General features: G+C 38.9%; 1 protein-coding gene across 1 annotated transcript in view; it reads right to left on the bottom strand.

Annotated features, from left to right (window-relative positions):
* Positions 1 to 19,550, bottom strand: part of PATJ (PATJ crumbs cell polarity complex component) — a 332,644-nt gene that overhangs the window by 86,723 nt on the left and 226,371 nt on the right. Inside the window, exon 30 of the mRNA XM_081816865.1 lies at positions 10,494 to 10,566. Within this exon, the coding sequence (XP_081672991.1) occupies positions 10,494 to 10,566 (73 nt within the window). The remainder of the gene's footprint in view (positions 1 to 10,493; positions 10,567 to 19,550) is intronic.

Below are 19,550 nucleotides of genomic sequence, written 5' to 3'. Positions count from 1 at the left end.
TCAAATAAATAAATAAAATCTTAAAAAAAAAAAAAGATTTGAGTAAAAACAAAAAAGAATACCCTTTACATCTATACCTACAGAATTATCACACAAAGCTGAATCTCAAATGTCACTTACTCCATAAATCCTTTCCTTCTTCTTGGCTAGAAGACGTCTCTTCTTTCTCTAACCTCACTTAACGTTTTACCTGAACTTCCTATGTCACTTACCATCTCCTTTGTATCCTAATTACATATGTACGGCATTGATCTTCCCAATGAGGCTGAAAGATCCTTGAATCCAACATCTGTGCCTCATTCATTTCCTTTGATTTCCTTTGTCTGATCCTTCTTTATATTCATCCTAGGTCTCTCTCATTTCAAAGTCAATGCTCTTTATAACTCTACTATGAACCCCTTCTAAAGCTTTTCCTCTGTTTTTAGTTACTGGGTTAGTTTGAGATGGTTCCAGAGAGGAGGGTTTAAAGTCAAAATCTAGATGGAGAGGAGTCAGGTAAAAAAGGAAGTTGGTGTTGAGAGAGGTCAGCAATAAAGCATGTGCTTTCCTAGGAGAGCTACCACTTATAGAAGGCTTTTCATGCTTAAATGAGGCACAGAATGAAACAATGTGGGGTTCTGTTCTGAGAACAGAATGGCTCACATGTGTTAGGCAACCTTGAAAATATCCCGCTGACCAGGAGCTTACAAATGGGGAATCAGTCAGGGATGGGAAGAGGAAAATAGGTCAGCAAGCATGACTTCCAAAGCACAATTGTATCATGGTGGTTTGAAGACCATCTGGCTGATGGATGGTGGCCCAGTGACACCTAAGATGATTCAGCTAATTTGGGTAGCTGGGTGCTCCCTTCCTTTCTTGCTGATCCTCAAACCACCCGTCCAAAGCTGCCTGTGCAGCCAAGGCTGCTCAAGGACAATGACCTTTCCCCTCAAAGACCACAGATAGTAGCTTCTGTGGTGAATTATGTTTTTAAGATGAATAAAAAGAAAAGCAAGATTCGTGACTGCATGCCTAACAGAGCCTTTAGCAAAAAAAAAAAAAGATAAGAAATGCTTTTCAATCCTCAGAGAAGTCCCTTCCAAACCTTCAGTAAGTTCCAAATTCCCTCCCCTGGGCTCCTCAAAAATCTACATAAAGTGATGATACTTTTTATTTTTATACTACTTAATTTTTCATACCCACTACTTACCTATAGTTTTCCCCAACTAGACAGTGGGAGAACCTTGAGAACAGGAATTTATGTTTTTTTTTTTTAAGATTTTATTTGAGAGAGAGAGAGGGAGAGAGCCAGAGAGCACAAGCAAGGGGAACAGCAGAGGGAACGGGAAAAGCAGGCTCCCCGCTGAGCAGGAATTTATGTTTTTATTTGAAGGCGCCTGGGTGCTCAGTCGGTTAAGCATCTGACTCTTGGTTTCAGCTCAGGTCGTGATCTCAGGGTCCTAGGATCGAGCCCCACAGTGGGCTCTGTGCTCAACGGGGAGTCTGCTTCTGCCTCTCCCTCTGCTCCAGTCCCTGCACTTGCACTCACTTTTGCTCTCTCTCTCTCAAAATAAATAAATAAATCTTAAAAAAGAAAGAAAGCAGATTATCAATAAAAGCTAAATTAGTTAAGGATGTTACTGCGGACTGGAAAAGCCATACTTCTGATCAGTTAAATGCTCCATAGTGTTGTTCCCTACCCTCTTTCCTCATTTAACCCGATGAAACAGGGGAGCCTGGTCGGCTCAGGTCATGATCCCAGAATCTGGCTCCCCGCTCAGCGGGGAGTCTGCTTCTCCCTCTCCCTCTGCCCCTCCTCCTGCTCCTTCTCTCTCACTCTTGCTCACACTCTCTCCCAAATAAATAAATAAAATCTTAAAAAAAAAACCATGATGAAACAGTATATTAGTATATATAACTATTTTCCTTTTAAGGTTTTACTAAGCAAATTAAAAAAAAAAAACAGCAACTATACCTCCTTGGTACAACTGAAAATTTTTTTTTAATAAAAAATTTATATTGGTTTAAATTTTATCATCCCCGTATTTCCCAAATCCAGTGCTCTCTTCCAAAAAAACCACAGGATGATTTATTCATCTCATTGCCAGCCTAAATTCACAAATATTTCTTTCTGCAAAGTCATGTTGACTGGATGTGACAAATTGAATTTCTTTCTTCTACCCCCATCACAAGCATATTTTCTAGGCTACTCAGAATTCCAGGAAGGCAGTGCACAATTAAAGGTAAAATGGGAATTATGCTAATGGCACTCCCTGGGTAATCAACCTGTCCATTCTTTAGGAGGCCTGCCTCATCTCACTTAGTATTCAAAAAAGCACAACTTCTGAGAAAAAGAAAAAATGAAGTTGCTTGCTTCTATAAAGATATTCTAAAAAGATGCATCCTGCCTTGTCGAGGAATGGAATAAATATCTTGCAACCCAAGTATACTTGAGCCTTGAGCACCTCTTACAAGACCACAGCAGTGGCTTCCTAATTGGGTTTCCTTCTCCAAGACATCCCTGACGTTGCTATTAGACGAAGCTACCTGAAGTAGAGCACTGATCGGACCATTTCATTGCTCATTTGACCTCAATTTATTTTTCAAACCTCATCTTCTATTACTCCCTTTTACATACCCTTCGATTCTTCTCCCCATTCCACATCCTGATTTTTCCTATTTCCATGTTTTTGTTTGTACTCTTCCCACATTCTTATCTAACCATAGTCTGATTTTAAAATCCAATCGACCCATCAGAAATAGCTGTTCTCTTACCAGGAAATAATACGCATCTTCTCTGAACTCCTCCTAAAGCTTTATCTCCTGGGACACCTTGTTTTAGTAATATACATGTCTTATTTTCCTTATAAGACTAGAAGTTCTTTGAGGTAAGAGACTATGTATGTGATCTACAGAGTGGGTATTTGATAATTAGCAGAATAAATTAAATCAGTAAGAAGTATCCAACATTGAAATGAAGCATCAAGGACATAGCAGAAAAGCTTAAATATGGTTCACCCCATTCACTGATTCAACAAATATTAAGCAAGTGCTATATGCTAGGCCCTGGGAATGCAGTGGTCAAGGAGACAGTAAGCCCAGCCCACCAGAAGCCTGCAATTTAGTGTGGTGCATATAGCTGTACATTCTTCTTCTTTTTTTTTTAATGGAGCCTTTTATTCTCGGTCAAATATCTATTTTTTTAATTAACATATAATGTATTATTTCAGGGGTACAGGTCTGTGATTCATCAGTCTTATATAATACCCAGTGCTCATTACAACACATACCCCACCCCCCAGTGTCCATCACCCAGCTACCCCTCCCCTCACACCCTCCCCTTCAGGAATCCTGTTTGTTTCCTATAATTAAGAGTCTCTCATGGTTTGTCTCCCTCTCTGGTTTTGTCTTGTTTCATTTTTTCCTCTTTTCGCCTATGACCCTCTGCCTTGATTCTTAAATTCCACATATCAGTGAGATCATATGATAATTGTCTTTCTCTATAGTCATACATTCTTAAAATGTTGAGATAGTGAGAGAACTACAAGCAACATAATCCTAGTTGAGAAACTCCTTTAGAAATGGGTCCTTCTTTTCTATAAGGCCCAGGTGACATCACACAAAGGACAATTTTTATTTTTTAAATGAACCATGAATATTACTTAACTATGAAGGGAGTTAAGATTACTGAAGGGAATGATGTGGGATGAAGTTGGTCATAATAATATCTCACATTTGAATACTTATTATATTCCAGGAGCTAGGCATTATTTTATTCATTTTTTAAAAGATTTTATTTATTTGAGACAGAGAGAAGGAGCAGGAGCGGAGGGGGGCAGAGGGAGAAGCAGACACCCCGCTGAGCAGGGAGCTGACATGGGGCTCAATCCCAGGACCCTGGAATTATGACCTGAACTGAAGGCAGAGGCTTAACTGACTGAGGCACTCAGGTGCCCCTATTTTATTCATTTTGAGTCATAAAACTTGGAGGAGTCTTTCAAAAACAATTCTTCAAGGAATTATTAGTTGTGAATTAATAAAAAGGAAGTGGAAAGGCAACCCAGGTGTTAGAAACAATAGGAACAAAGACATAAGTATTGGAGAGACCAAGATATGTGTGTGTTTGGGGAGGTGGGGATCAACAGATACATGGAGAATGTCTAGTGCTTTATTATGCATTAATGAGAAAAGAAAGCTGATTAGTAGAGGTTGGGGAGTTTAATACAAAGCCTTAATTCTAATCCTGAAACAAAGATCTGCTAGGCAAGAGGTTTAAAACGTTTTTTAGCAAGAGCACAGATATAGTAATATAGTAAGAAATCCTGTTTTGTATGTAACTGTTGGAAATGGAAGATGCTGGAGGCTGGGAGTTTTGCTAGAGGGCTGTAATAATATAATCACAACTAAAATGCGTTCTTACTGTGTGCCACGAATAATGCTAATCATTTTATAAACATGATTCAATTCTTCCAACAAATCCATAGATGTCCTCACATTTAAGGGTGCTCCTTTAAATGTGAGGAAATGGAAGCTTATAGAGCTTAGCTGGTTCAAGTTCACTCTGCTAGTAAATGGAAGAACAAATATTAGGACTCGGATCTGTCCAACTTCTAAGCTTATGTTCTTAAGCACTGTACCAGCTGCCCTACTATTACAATTACCAAGAATATAGCAACAGAAATGCTAATAATCCCTTATGTATGTATATAGCTACATGGATTATAAAATACTTTTACCTACATTTAGTGCGTGATCCTCATAACTACCTGCTGACACAGACAGGGGAGGTTATGAATGTGGCTTTACAGAAAAAGCAAGACTTGGAGAGGATCACTACCTTAACAAGGTCATATGCTTAGGTAACTGGCAGAGCTAAAACAAGAACCCACATCTTCAGACTTCTTGTTCAATGCTCTATTAGCACTCTTGTTCACTCTGCTCGCACATGACTTCATGAAGTGATTTTGTTCTCTGCCATGTCCTTGATGTCTAAAACAGTACCCAACACATAGTAAGGGCTCAATAAATATTTGCTCAATAAGGGAATGAATATGAGATCCCATTCGTATATAATAGTGCTATTCAATGTGAACTATTATCAGGCCCAAGTTAATAATGCTATGGCTGTAATTATTTGGTTATGATTTAAATGGGCTAGTGCTTTCAGCAATATGTCAGATATGAGTTATGCTTAAGTACTTACTAGAAATGGCTGAGGAGGGAAAAGGCCTCGTGAGAGGGTCACACAGGCCAGTGGGAAGGGATAAGGAAGTGGACATGGGGCCAGAGCATACCCACAGACTACCACCCTGAGGAGGGGTATCACTCGTCATTTGGGGGCAGCTGTTGGAGGTTGACAGTCCAGAGGAAAACTAAAAAACCCTCTTTATAATTCAATTCACATATTCAATTGTAATTTAAAAAGATTTATTTTTTTACAGGTCACTGAATGATTAGAACCCATTTCTGTGGTTAGCACAATTAAAAATATGAAAACAAAAACAAAAAAAATGTTAAAACAGTAGGTATTATTGTATACTTTAAAAATTGAGTTAAATATACTTAAATATTTGAAGAAATAAAGTTTACATTCATTAAGCATTTATTTTGCACTGTGAGCTGTACTAAATGCTTTATATATATTACTTCCTTTGCTCTTTACAAGTCTATGAGTGTTTGGTGGTGACACCCATAGGTGCAGATGAAGAAGCTGATGCTGACTAACATACCTACTACCTCTGGGCATATGGACGTACTATTTAGCCTCTTTAGACCCGGTCTCTTCTTTATTTTATTTTATTTATTTATTTGAGAGAGAGAGAGAGAATGAGAGAGAGCGAGCACATGAGAGGGGGGAGGGTCAGAGGGAGAAGCAGACTCCCTGCTCAGCAGGGAGCCTGATGCGGGACTCGATCCTGGGACTCCAGGATCATGACCTGAGCCGAAGGCAGTCGCTTAACCAACTGAGCCACCCAGGACCCTAGACCCAGTCTCTTCTTCAATGTGGAAATAATAATACTGTCTCTCAAAGGCCTGGATGTAAGTGGGACATGAGACCACATTCTGAAGGCCTCTAAGACAGTGTTCGACATAGTAGAATCAAGATTCAATCATCCCCTTAAAATTCAGTTTCAAGGGGATATTTTGATGGGAATATTCATAACTACTAACAATACTATAGAAAAAATTATTCTAAAATGACTCGTCTTATTCTCCCCACTCCCTCCAAAAGATTTATATTACATTCTATAAACACATAGAATTAAGTACTAGTGTTTACTCTTAGCTACCATGTGTCAGGTACAAAGATATATATTTCTTATTTAATCTTAACAACCCTATGAGGTGAAATTATTGTTACCCTTCTACAGATAAGTAAAGAGATGATAGAAGAGATAATGTATTATCCAAGGCGCTGTGTCTAGAATATAGTTATGCTAGGATTTGAACAGAAACAGTATGGGTCTGGGGCCCCTCTGTCTACCCTGGGTCTTAACTAGAATGAAAATACCCAGTGCTGGCAAGCTTTGGCCAAATGCCTATTGGTAGGGAGTCATTACCTATCACCATAATTTTTTCAGATAGCAAGTGGTCGATATAAGTGAAAATTTTGAACTTGTATAGCTTATGATTCAGCAAGTGTACTTGGGGGAAATCTTTGCTATAGAAATAAAAGCACTAGTACCTAATATTTCTCTGTCACACAAACACTCTCATACTCTTTATTTTGGTATTCTTTTACTGGCAAAACATTGGAAAATCATCTGTCATTTGGGAAAAAAAAAAGTATAATAAGAATGTATTAAAATATGGCCACTACATTAAGCAAAAAAAGCAAGTTTTTATTTTTATTTATTTTTCTTTTTAAAGATTTTTTATTTTATTTATTTGACAGAGAGAGAGAGAGAGAGCACAAGCAGTGGGAGCAGCAGGGAGAGGGAGAAGCAGGCTTACTGCCGAGCAGGGAGTCCGATGCCGGACTCGATCCTAGGACCCTGGGATCGCGACCCGAGCCGAAGGCGGACGCTCCACGGATTGAGCCACCCAGGCGCCCCAAGAAGCAAGTTTTTAAAAAATGAATAAAATTGGCGCCTGGGTGGCTCAGTTGGTTAAGCGACTGCCTTCAGCTCAGGTCATGATCCTGCAGTCCCGGGATCGAGTCCCACATTGGGCTCCCTGCTCAGCAGGCAGTCTGCTTCTCCCTCTGACCCTCCCCCCTTTCATGCTCTCTCTCTCTCTCATTCTCTCTCTCAAATAAATCTTAAAAAAAATGAATAGAATCTATTCCAGAAGGATGTAAAATATGCACCTCAAACTTAACCTACCTAAAATAAACCTCTTAATTTCTGCTTCCCTGTTGAAGAACAGCTATTCTTCAATAGACTGTAATAAATGGCACCACTATCCACCTAATTGCTCAAGCCAAAAATCTAGATTTATTCATGACTCTTTCTTCTCAGCTCCCACATGTAATCAATCAAGTCTGATTCAACATCCAGAACACCCAGAATCCACTCACTTTTCTTTGCCTCCAATACCAACCCACAATCTTCATCTAACTGCAAACGAGTCTCATGTGGGTCTCCACCTTCTACTGTATTACTATTACCTTCCCGTAGTCCATTCTCTACCTAGTAGATGGTAGACCGAGTCAACTCATTCCCCTTTACTGGATTCCAGCACACATAGGCTAAAACCCAAACTTCTTACTCTGACTCAAAGATCCCCACCCCATTACCACTCTCCAGGCCCCCAATATGCCTCTAGCCATATCCCTCCAATGCCCCAGTGCATTCTCACTTGAGAGTTATTTCTGTCCCCTCTGCAAAGAAAGCTCTTCCCCTTTATTTATTTATTTATTTTTTAAAAGATTTTATTTATTTATTTGAGAGAGAGAGAATGAGAGAGAGCACATGAGAGAGGGGAGGGTCAGAGGGAGAAGCAGACTCTCTGCCGAGCAGGAAGCCCAATGCGGGACTCGATCCAGGGACTCCAGGATCATGACCTGAGCTGAATGCAGTCGGCCAACCAACTGAGCCACCCAGGCGCCCTTTCCCCTTTATTTTTGTGTCTGGCTTCTTCTTATCATTTTGATCTTGTTTACATTTCACCTTGTCCAAGAGTGCTTCCCTAACACCAGCTGAAGTGGTCACAGGTTGCATTCCCTATTTTAATTCTCTGCAAGGCACTGACCACTACTGATAATTCTCTTGGTGTATTTATTCATTTATTTCTTTATTCGAATGTTAAGTTGAACCACAGTAAGGAGCCTTTGTTTTATTCATACCTATCTCTAATACCCAAGCCTGCCTAATGCATAATAGGCACTCACTGAATGCTTGTTGAATGGAAAGAATGTATTATACAATTGAGTTTTTACTAAAAGAGGCATTATTCACATATAGCTGTTTAGTTTTGTGGTAGAAGAGGAAAAAGTATGAAAATACTAAACAGTAAATATTAACTTCCTCGGGGAGGTGGGGAAAGGAAAATTAACTTTTTCTTCCTAATAACTCTGCATGGCTTGATTAGTTACAATAAGTATGTATTTCTTTTTGGAATTAAAAAATAATTCAATGAATAAAAAATGTAAAGAATATAATATTCCCTCAGCTGCGGAGATACTTGATTACATAGCTGGTTAGCTAATGTCTGTCTGTCTAACTCTAGAAGCAGATCAATGTGATAGCAATCTTGTACTAGTAATTTCTCCATTAATAAAGTAATTATTTAAAGATACCTGTGATCATAGATAATAGGTACTAACGTGTTTTGAAACTATAAAGAAAGAGGTACTGATGGTTACCAGAGGGGAGAGGGATGGGGAGATGGATTAAATAGGTGATGGGGATTAAGGAGTGCACTTTTCCTGACGAGCACTGGGTGATATATGCAGTTATCGAATCACTATATTGTACTCCTGAAACTAATATTACACTGTAAGTTAACTACCTAGAATTTAAAAAAAAGCTCAAAACCAAAACAAAACAAAAAAACCCACCAAAAAACAAACAAACAAAAAAGATAATTTTTTCTAATAAATTCTGAAATGCCCAATTAGGACAAATTATAGATCCAGAAAAAACTTTAAGGAACTTTGAGGAAAGCAATATTCATATGTTAAGTTTTAATGTGTTTAACATTATTTTATATTACCTTTTTTTTTTCTTGTGTGTTTTTTTTCCTTTTTTTTTTTTTAAAGGAAGGGGTGGGGGGGGGTGGAGGGGTGCGCAGAGGGAGAGCGAGAGAGACCATCTTAAAGCAGGCTCCATGCTTAGCACGGAGCCCAAAGCTGGGCTCAATCTCATGACCCTGAGATCATGACCTGATCTCAAATCAAGAGATAACACCTTACACCAGTTAGAATGACGAACATTAACAAGACATGAAACAACAAATGTTGGCGAGGATGTAGAGAAGGGGGATCCCTCTTACACTGTTGGTGGGAATGCAAGCTGGTGCAGCCGCTCTGGAAAACAGTATGGAGGTTCCTCAAGAAGTTAAAAATAGAGCCACCCTACAACCCAGCAATTATACCAGGTATTTATCCCAAAGATACAGATGTAGTGAAAAGAAGGGGCACCTGCACCCCAGTGTTCATAGCAGCAATGTCCACAATAGCCAAACTGTGGAAGGAGCCGAGATGCCCTTCAATAGATGAATGGATAAAAAAAGATGTGGTTCGGGGCGCCTGGGTGGCTCAGTCGTTAAGCGTCTGCCTTCGGCTCAGGTCATGATTCCAGGTCCTGGGATCGAGCCCCACATCGGGCTCCCTGCTCCGCGGGAAGTCTGCTTCTCCCTCTCCCACTCCCCCTGCTTGTGTTCCCTCTCTCACTGTGTCTCTCTCTCTGTCAAATAAATGAATGAAATCTTTAAAAAAAAAAAAATGTGGTTCATATATACAATGGAATATTACTCAGCCATCAGAAAGGATGAATACCCACCATTTGCATCAACATGGATGGAACTGGAGGGGATTATGCTAAGTGAAGTAGTCAAGCAGAGAAAGACAATTATCATATGGTTTCACTCATATGTGGAACGTAAGGAATAGCACAGAGGACTATGAAGGGGGAGAAATCAGAGAGGGAGACGAACCATGAGAGACTCTGGACTCCAGAAGCCAAACTGAGGGTTACAGAAGGGAGGAAGGTGGGGGGATGAGGTAACTGGGTGATGAGTATTAAGAAGGGCACGTGTTGTGATGAGCACTGGGTGTTATATGTAACTAATGAATCACTGAACACTACATCAAAAACTAATAATGTACTATATGTTGGCTAACTGAACATAAAAAAAGTCGGACGCTTAATTGACTGAGCCACCCAGGTGCCCCTATTTTATATTACTTTGTAATCCTACCTCAAATACTTCCTAATTAGGGAAATTCCCTATTTAACAGATTCTATGAATTTGGAATACCAGATATTGAAAATCAAAAATGCTAGATTTTGGAAAAAATAATCATGACAAATCCATCTAAGTTACTACATGCTAATTAGGAGCCGTCTTACCTCAACAGAAGACGGGGAGCTTGATGGTACTGGAAAGGGGGTAACAGCCATCTGATTGACTGCATCTTCATTTCTGTGGACGTGAAAATAGGCAGAATCAGTACACAGCAAATGCTAAGTTTCTGGCTCAAATTACAACCATTTCCTCTGTTGAAAATGTATACAAAGCACCTTAGAATAAAAATATGTACAAATACATACTGGTTTTAAGCATGCGAAGCTATTAAGCACAAAAAGGGATATATTACCCCAGGGGCACTAGGATATGGTTACGAGAGACAGAGAATGATGATGCTAGGGGTTAGCTAGATCTTGCTTAATAAGTCAGGTGCTGCTAAGGATCATTTTGGAAAGACATCAACTCTCTCAGCACTGTGGAGTATAAATTTTTCAAATGGCTGTGTTTAATCTCTAGGCCCATTAATGTCCAGAGCATTTTGTTCTTTGAACTGGAAAGGTTCCCGGCCTCCTTACTTGGCTTCTAACTTTGTTCTGCCAAATGAGGGATGATGGGATGTGTATGACAGGCCCTCCATGGGTGGACACTGTGAGGAGGAGTGATGGATGGGGAGAGCGGAGATCCAGACAGATGATGCTTTGTGGGTTAATTCTACTCCTCCTCATCCTAATGGAAGCAGAGATGGTGGGAGCTAAAACTTCATCACCAGGGTCGCAGGTACAGAACAACTCCTACAATACCAGTTCTAATTATTTGGACCTATTTCCATGACGTTACCAGCAAATGATAAGCAGTGATTCTTCTGTGGGAGATCTAACCTTTACTATTTATACAGGATGCAAACCCAGTATCATTATCTCAAGGTTTACGTGACATTTGACTTTAGGTTTCACAGTACAAACCAAGGGAGATCACAAAAATGCTTCTTCCTGGTATGCAAAGATCTAAGACTGCTCACAGATCTCTCTCCATATGACCAGTATATTCAGGATAGCCACTACCGGATTTGGAAGGGCACTCAAAATCCAACCCCTTTACTTCTCACCAACTGGAAAAAGATCCATTGGTCCATGTCATTCCTGCTTTGGTGTTTCAATCCTATCACTGCCCTTTCCTGAAATGCCTTTCTTTATTAAATTTATAATCCACCTATCTTTCCCCTCCAGTGTGAGTTCAACAGCCTCAACTAGATGAATTATTCCCTTAAGTCAAAAGACCATCTATATATTGATGTCCTCCAAATTCACATAGTTAGCCCAGGTCTTTTTCTGAGCTTAATATCTGATCTCTAACTCCTACTTTATATCTCCGTTGGATGTCTTACAAGTATTTCAAATAAAATAGATCTCTTATTCCCACTCAGTCACCAGAGGGTTCCATGATTAATCCTCCTCATTTGAGTAAATGTCAACAATGTCCACCCAGTTATTCAACCAGGAACCAAGGAGGCACTCTTGAAACCTCTAACCCCTCAACTGTATATCCAGTCAAGAAGTCTTGTTGATTCTACCTTCAAAACGTATCTTGAGTCTTTCCACTTATTTCCATCCTATCCTAGGACAAGCTATTATCATTTCTTTTCTTTCCTTCTTTCCTTCCTTCCTTCCTTTTCTGTAGGCTCCATGCCCCGTGTGGGGCTTGAACTCAGGATCCTGAGATCAAGACCTGAGCTGAGACGGAGAGTTGGACACCCAACCAACTCATTCACCCAGAGGCCCCTAGTTATTAACATTTCTCACCAGAGTTAATGTAAGAGCATCCTATTTGGTCTCCTTACTTATATTCTTTATCCTTTCTCCAATCTTTTCTTCACCCAGAAGAGTTATTACAGTTCTAATACATAAATCTGATTATATTTCTATCCCCTGCTTAAAATCCTCCTATGGCCTCTTATTACACTTAGGATCAAGTCCACAATTGTTAGGGAGGCTGTGGCCTTGAACAATCTTCCCCAGCCCCCATCTCTGGCTTCCTCTTGTTCTCTCTTCTCCTGGCTCACACTTTGCTCTAATCCAGCTACATGAAATTTCTTCCCATTTCTCAGCCGAGCTAAGCTCCATCCACCTCAGGGCACTATCTAGCCCCATCCTCCTCTGATCTGCATGTCTGTTGCCCAAATCCTTTGTCTGATTTATGTTCTTATTTCTTCTTCACAGCTGACCACAAATGTCATTTATTGAAACAAGCCTTCCAGGAGCTCTATTGTATGTGTATAGCACCCTATACAAAGACTGCAGTTCTGTCTCTTTCCTAATTTACCTAACCCATCTGTATGAAATGTGCTTCCAATCTGCCTTCTCCTAGATGGTACACTCCAAGGACAGGAAGCATGTCCTTCCTACTCTCTTACATTATCTGGGGCAATCAGTGCCTGGCAAACAGTCTGTACTTAACACAGTTGTTAAATGAATCGAACTGCAAGAACTCAATTGAACTGCAAAAATTCTAGGCTGATATAAATTCTTTGTGGAATGAGGCAGAGTCTAAATAAACAGATGAAGTCTAGGTACCATTTCTTATTCTAACCTTCTGAGATTCTTGTATTATCCAGCATATGAGCCAAACCAAAGCAAAAGGGCGAAAAACTAAAACCATAAAGTGACAGTGCATGAAGAGTATCTCTGTTTTTCTCTGACAGTATTACAGATGCCTTGAGCATGCACTATTACATTAAGAGGTGGCTATTGTTTTTCAGGGAATACAATCCATTCCTCAGCAGTTTGCTCATACACAGAAGAAGTAATCAGTTACCTTTGGATAAGTAATTGCATTTTCAAAGTGGTAATTCCCTTTCGCATTCATTTTCCTTCATTGAGTAACACAACAGAACTAGCTCTACCTCAGAGCTAAAAGCCAACAGGACCTGTCTGCTCCAGATTCAGAGCTCATGGGGCAGAGTATACTTGGCAGTAATTAAGCAGATGGCTTTTCATACCTCTCTCAAAGGTTACTAGCATTAAATATATGGCTGCACATAAATTCTTATTGAGAAGTCATGATTAGCTGGACCAAGTTACTTCACATCAGCCAAGTTATCCCTTCGTAATTTAATGGTTTTCTCTAAATTAGCATGACTTTAATGGCCTTTAAATTCCATATTAATTTTTTTAAACCTCACAAAATAGAAAACTTACAATTACTCTCAATGGAGAGAAGGAAGCTGCTTTAAGAAGTTACATTTCATAATCCTTTATAATCCACTTCCTAGGGAGTGTTCACGCACCTCCACATCAAGCAAGCAAAGATCTGACAATTTTAAAGAGAAATGAGTAGGAAGAGGGAAGCCAAAGGAGAGAAGGCATTTACACTTCAAACAAGCAGTTAACCTGAATGACTTCTGGGGATCCTCTGACCTCTCCTCTCCTATGATTCTCATAAAGAATAAAATCTGTTTGCTTTATAACTTCCTGTTCCTTTCCAATATAATTAATGTAAGTTACTTAGGCCCAGATGCCCCATACAGGACACAATCAGAAATTGTAACTGCTTGTTGGTATTTTTATAATAATCTTTAACAGCTGTTGAGAGAGATAACGGAGTGCCACCATGGGTAAGGGAATAGTTTTCCAGAGTACAGAACTCTGCCTGTGTGTATGTCTGTTATCATTGCATTTGCCATGTTCTATTAAAATGACCTTTCTCCTTCTCCAAGCCCAGGGATGGGATCTTATCTCTGCATTCCCCTAGCTTGCAACAGGGTACCTGACAGAGAGTACGTATATTTTACACAGAGTGTAAGCAAACTGACCAAACTCACAATGCTAATGAATAGCAGAGCTGAGATTCAAACCTGGCAGTCTAGTTTCAAAATCTACTCTTTTGACTACCACACTACAGTGTTTCCCATTTTAGCAGCCTCTTCCAGAACCATATATATCTTCTCTTATATACCCAAGCTAATATTCCCAAACCAAAAGTCTGACTAAGTCACAATTTACTCTTAAAGCTCTTTCATAATTTTCCTTAGGTTAAGAAGCATGAAAGGTTCTGAGTTTGTTCACTCTATCAACTTTTCATACTTAAGTTCCAAGTCTCATATCTTCATTACCTAGTCCTTGTATAGATATTATGACTGTAAAGTGCTTTAAAATACTTATCAAACACAATAGTGCAGGGAGCATGGTAAAAAATACAGTGGAGTACAATTCCCTCAGTACTCTTCTGCAATAATGATTAGAGCTGTTCATAAATCCTCTGGCTTGTACTTTTCTTCTCCTTTAAAGGTGAGTCACTACTTGAACCAAATACTTGGTAATCATAGAAATATATGTTGAGATCTTGCCTTGGCTACCTGAATGACCAAGATAAGCTGTGAGGCCCCCTTGCTGAACCCTGATGGACATGTAACATGATAAAGCAATAAACCTTTGTTGCTTCAAGCCACTGAGATTTGGCTGGAAGTTCACTGAAGCATAACTGAATTTATCCTGACTCAAACATGCTCTATACAAGTTGATTCTATAATAATTATCTTTAAGAGTCATGCTTCTACTGTATTCAAAATAGCTAAAAACTGGAAACAACCCAAATGTTCACATAGAGGAAAATGGGCCAACAAATTATGGTATGGTCGCAGATTGGAATATTACTCAGTAACTGAAGGAACTATAGATACACCTAACAATATGGGTCAATCTTGAAAAAAATTATGTAAAATGAAAGAAACCAGACACAAAAGGATTAATCCTGTTTGATTCTATTTACATGAAGTTCAAGAACAGTTTAAACTAATCTATGATGACAGAAATCAGGAAGTGTTGTCTCTGGGGCCCAGAGGGACTGACTAGAAAGGAGCACCAGCAAGCTTTCTGGGATGAATGAATGTTCTGTATTTTTGTTTTGGGTGATGGTTACACAGGTGTATGTTTTGTATTCTCAAAACAACAAACTGAACACTTGAAGTCTATTGCACTGAGTGTAAATAACACCCCAATTAAAAAATTAATTCTTTGTTATATCAATGTAAGACAACCATGCTATTCTGGGAAGAAACCTAGAGTGAGGCAGACCTAGGTAAAGGAACAGATTCTATCACTAAGATATAAGCAAGATACTAAACAACTTATTTTTATTATTTTATTTTATTTTTATTTTTTTTAAGATTTTATTTATTTGACAGAGAGAGACACAGTGAGAGAGGGAACACAAGCAGGTGGAGTGGGAGAGGGAGAAGCAGGCTTCCCACTGAGCATGGAGCCCAATGCGGGGCTCGATCCCAGGACCCTAGGATCATGACCTGAGCCAAAGGCAGATGCTTAATGACTGAGCCACCCAGGCACCCCTAAACAACTTTTTTAAAATATTGGTTTCTTAATCTATAAAATTGGGATAGTGGGATGCCTGGGTGGCTCAGTCAGTTAAGCATCTGTCTTTGGCTCAGGTCAGGATCCCAGGATCCTAACCTGTGTCGGGCTCTCTGCTCAGTGGGGAGCCTGCTTGTCCCTCTGCCTGCCACTACCCGCCCCCCTTGTGCTCTCTTTCTGTCTCTCTGACAAATAAATAAATAAAATCTTTAAAATTGGGATAGTATCTTCTAACAGAAGTGTTGTAAGATGAGGTCAATATCAAAGCACCAAAGCACAATAACAATTGTTAACATTTACTGTTTTATGGTTTCATGATGTTCAGTCTCAGATGCTTAAATTTCCAGGGGCAAAGAGTGCTCCATTACCATTAATTCATGCAGCCATTAACCCTTATAGTCAAAGAAATCACTAAGTCTGATGGTTTCATTCTAGACTTCATTTTTTCTTCTCTTTTTCTTTAGTCCCATAGCCCCCATCCTAATTCATGGACTTTTCACGTTGTCTGTACTACAGCAAGAGTAACCTTACTGGTTTCCTTGTTCTGCTTTCTCTATGTCTCAGTCAATCCAAATCACTCCCTTCTCAATTATGAAAAACACCCCCTTTTCAACAACCTTGAAAATGCAATCTGAATAACTCAGTATCACAGAATTCCCCCTATAGGTGCTTGTTTTGCCTGTTATATAATTATTTATTTGTATGTCTTAGAAGTTCTTAAAGATTAAGAACTTCCTCCTTAACTCTATGGTCCTATTAGCATCTGACATACAGAAGGTACTTCACAAATGCTTGAACTAAATTTGTTCATGCAGTTTGGACTCAAGTCTTTCCTGTGGAAATCTACCCAGGTATCATTAACTAGCTTTCGCTGTTCTCACTTCTCCAACAGTAATCTCTTCCTCCTCTGCATTTCTAAACTATTTACATAGCTTTTCTCAGTAACTTCATTCTATTCTTCCAAGAATACTTTACTGAAATCTTGGAAGCACATACATGTCATATACAGGGATTTGTTGATAAAACCCTATACGCTTATTGCTCATCCATCAAAGTTGTAATCATAATTCAAATTGTAAATCTCTTAGGATTTCATTAACATGTTCCTTGAAGCATTTATCCAACAACTATTGACTACCTTCTTGGGATAAATATGAGACACTCTCTCCAATATACCCTCTAAAAGAACACGACAAATTATGGTATAAGAAAGATTAGTGGGCTACAATAAGAACACACTTATCCTTCAGGAAAGCACGATGAGCTCATGACAACAATTTATGAATGAGGAAAAGAAAATCTGATGTAATGGGTGGTATATGTATGTGTATGCAGAATGCCTTAACTTTTCATTTATCACAGTCAGAGATCTCTCCAAGGAGCATTTCTGTATCTTTTCAGAAAGTTAGTGTGTTCCATCTAAAATCCGTATGGACCCCAAACAGCCAAAACAATCTTGAAAAAGAAGAACAAAGTTGGAGGTCTCACCCTTCCTGATTGCAAAACTTACTACAAAGCTAGAGTAATGAAAACAGTGTGGTACTAGCATAATGAGAGGCTTAGAGACCAATGAAATAGAACAGAGAGCTCTGAAATAAACTCCCACATATTTGGTCAAATGATTTTCAATAAGGATGCCAGAACCATTCAACTGGGGGATGGAGGGGAAGGTGGCAGGAAAGCTGATCTTTTCAACAAATGGTGCTGGGAAAACTAGATATTCATATGCAAAAAATAAAGTTGGATTTTTCCCTTATACCACATTCAAAATTAACTCAAAAGGGATCAAAGCCCTAAACATAAGAGCTAAAACCATAACACTTTTAGAAGAAAATATAGAAGAAAAGCTTTGTGTCATTGAATTTGGCAATGATATCCTGCATATGAGACCAAAAGCACAAGTAACAAAAACAACAAACAGATAAACTGGACTACATCAAAATGAAAAACTTCTGTGCATCAAAGGACACAATCAACACAGTGAAGAGACAACCTATGAAATGAGGGAAAATATTTGCAAATTACAGATCTGATAAGCGTTTAATATCCAGAATATACAGAGAATTCCTACAACTCAACAAAACAAACCACCTGATTAAAGAACAGGCAGAAAAGTTGAAAATAAATTTCTCCAAAGAAGACATACAGATGGCCAATAAACACATGAAAAGACGCTGAACAGCACTAATCAGCAGATAAATGCAAATCAAAAAAAAAAAAAAAACCACAGTAAGATACCACCTCATACCCAATACAATGACTACTAACAAAAAACCCAAAAATAACAAGTGTTGGTGAGGTTGTGAAGAAATTGGAACCCTTGTCCACTGCTGGTAGGATATCATATATTATGGCTGCTATGGAAAACAGTATGAAGGCTCCTCAGAAAATTAAAAATAGAATAATTATATGATTTAGCAATTCTACTGCTAGGTATATATCCAAAAGAAACAAGAGTAGAGTCTTGAAGTCATTTGTACTCTCATGCTCATAGTAGCGCTATTCACAATAATCTAAAGGCAGAAGCAACCCAAGTGTCCCAAGACATGTGAATGGATAAATACATATATATACAAACAATGGAATATTATTCAGCATTAAAAAGGAAGTTCTGACACACTACAGCATGCATGAACCTTGAAAATATTACAGCGAATGAAATAAGCCAGTAACAGAAGGACAAATGCTGTACTTTTATAAGATACCTAGTATAGTTAAATACAGAGACAGAAAAGTACCCTGATAGTTGCCAGGGGCTGTGGGTGGGGGAGGGAGAATGGGGAGTTATTACTTTTTTATTACCAGGTACAGATTTTTATCCATCTGGAGATGGATAGTGGTTGTGGTTGTACAACAACATGAATATACTAAATGCCACTGAAGTGTACACTTAAAAATGGTTAAGATGGTAGATTTCATGTTATACAGATTTCACAATTTTAAAAAATTACACGAGACCAAAAAAAAAAGTGCAAGTGTGATGAGAATATATTTGAAATACTTAAGACTATCACTTAAATATCATTATTGTCTCTGGATTGCTGTGGATCCTGCCACTTGGAAATTCACTTTCATTAAACCCATAGGATCTTATTTTATGCCAACAAAACAGCACTATATCCAAAACAGAAGTTATGTGCCTGGGGCGCCTGGGTGGCTCAGTTGGTTAAGCGACTGCCTTCAGCTCAGGTCATGATCCTGGAGTCCCGGGATCGAGTCCGGCATCGGGCTCCCTGCTCGGCAGGGAGTCTGCTTCTCCTTCTGACCCTCCTCCCTCTCACGCTCTCTGTCTCTCATTCTGTCTCAAATAAATAAAATCTTTAAAAAAAAAAAAAAAAAAGAAGAAGAAGTTATGTGCCTGAATTCAGCCTGGATAGCTGAGTAGGTAGATTTCATTTTGTTTTGAAACCTGTTCTAAAATGATTACAACTACAATCTAGTGCCTAGCACATTGTTTAAACACACACACACACACGATGAATAAATGAGGAACACATGAATACAGCTAAACAGGCCTAGATATTATTTTCTGATTGTACTAAATATAGTGATGTAAGACACTTGAGGATAGGAAAAATAAACTCTACATTGTTATATTAATCGGGACACGACACTGAATTAACATTTGGCTAGGAAAGTTCAATATAAACGAACCAGAAGTCACATATAAAACAAAGGACATCATTATATTTCAGTGGGAGCAAAACTCCTTTCTGAAAAGATTCCAGGAGATATTTCTAACTCTATGAACAGACTGAATAGTTTTCAATTTCCAGCTGGATGAAACCACCAAAA

Source organism: Leptonychotes weddellii, chromosome 4, assembly GCF_054177405.1.
Source record: "Leptonychotes weddellii isolate Sample4059 chromosome 4, ASM5417740v2, whole genome shotgun sequence".
NCBI classification, from domain to species: Eukaryota; Metazoa; Chordata; class Mammalia; order Carnivora; family Phocidae; genus Leptonychotes; species Leptonychotes weddellii.
Note: the sequence above shows the minus strand (reverse complement) of the source record. Positions and strands in the feature narration are given on the sequence as shown.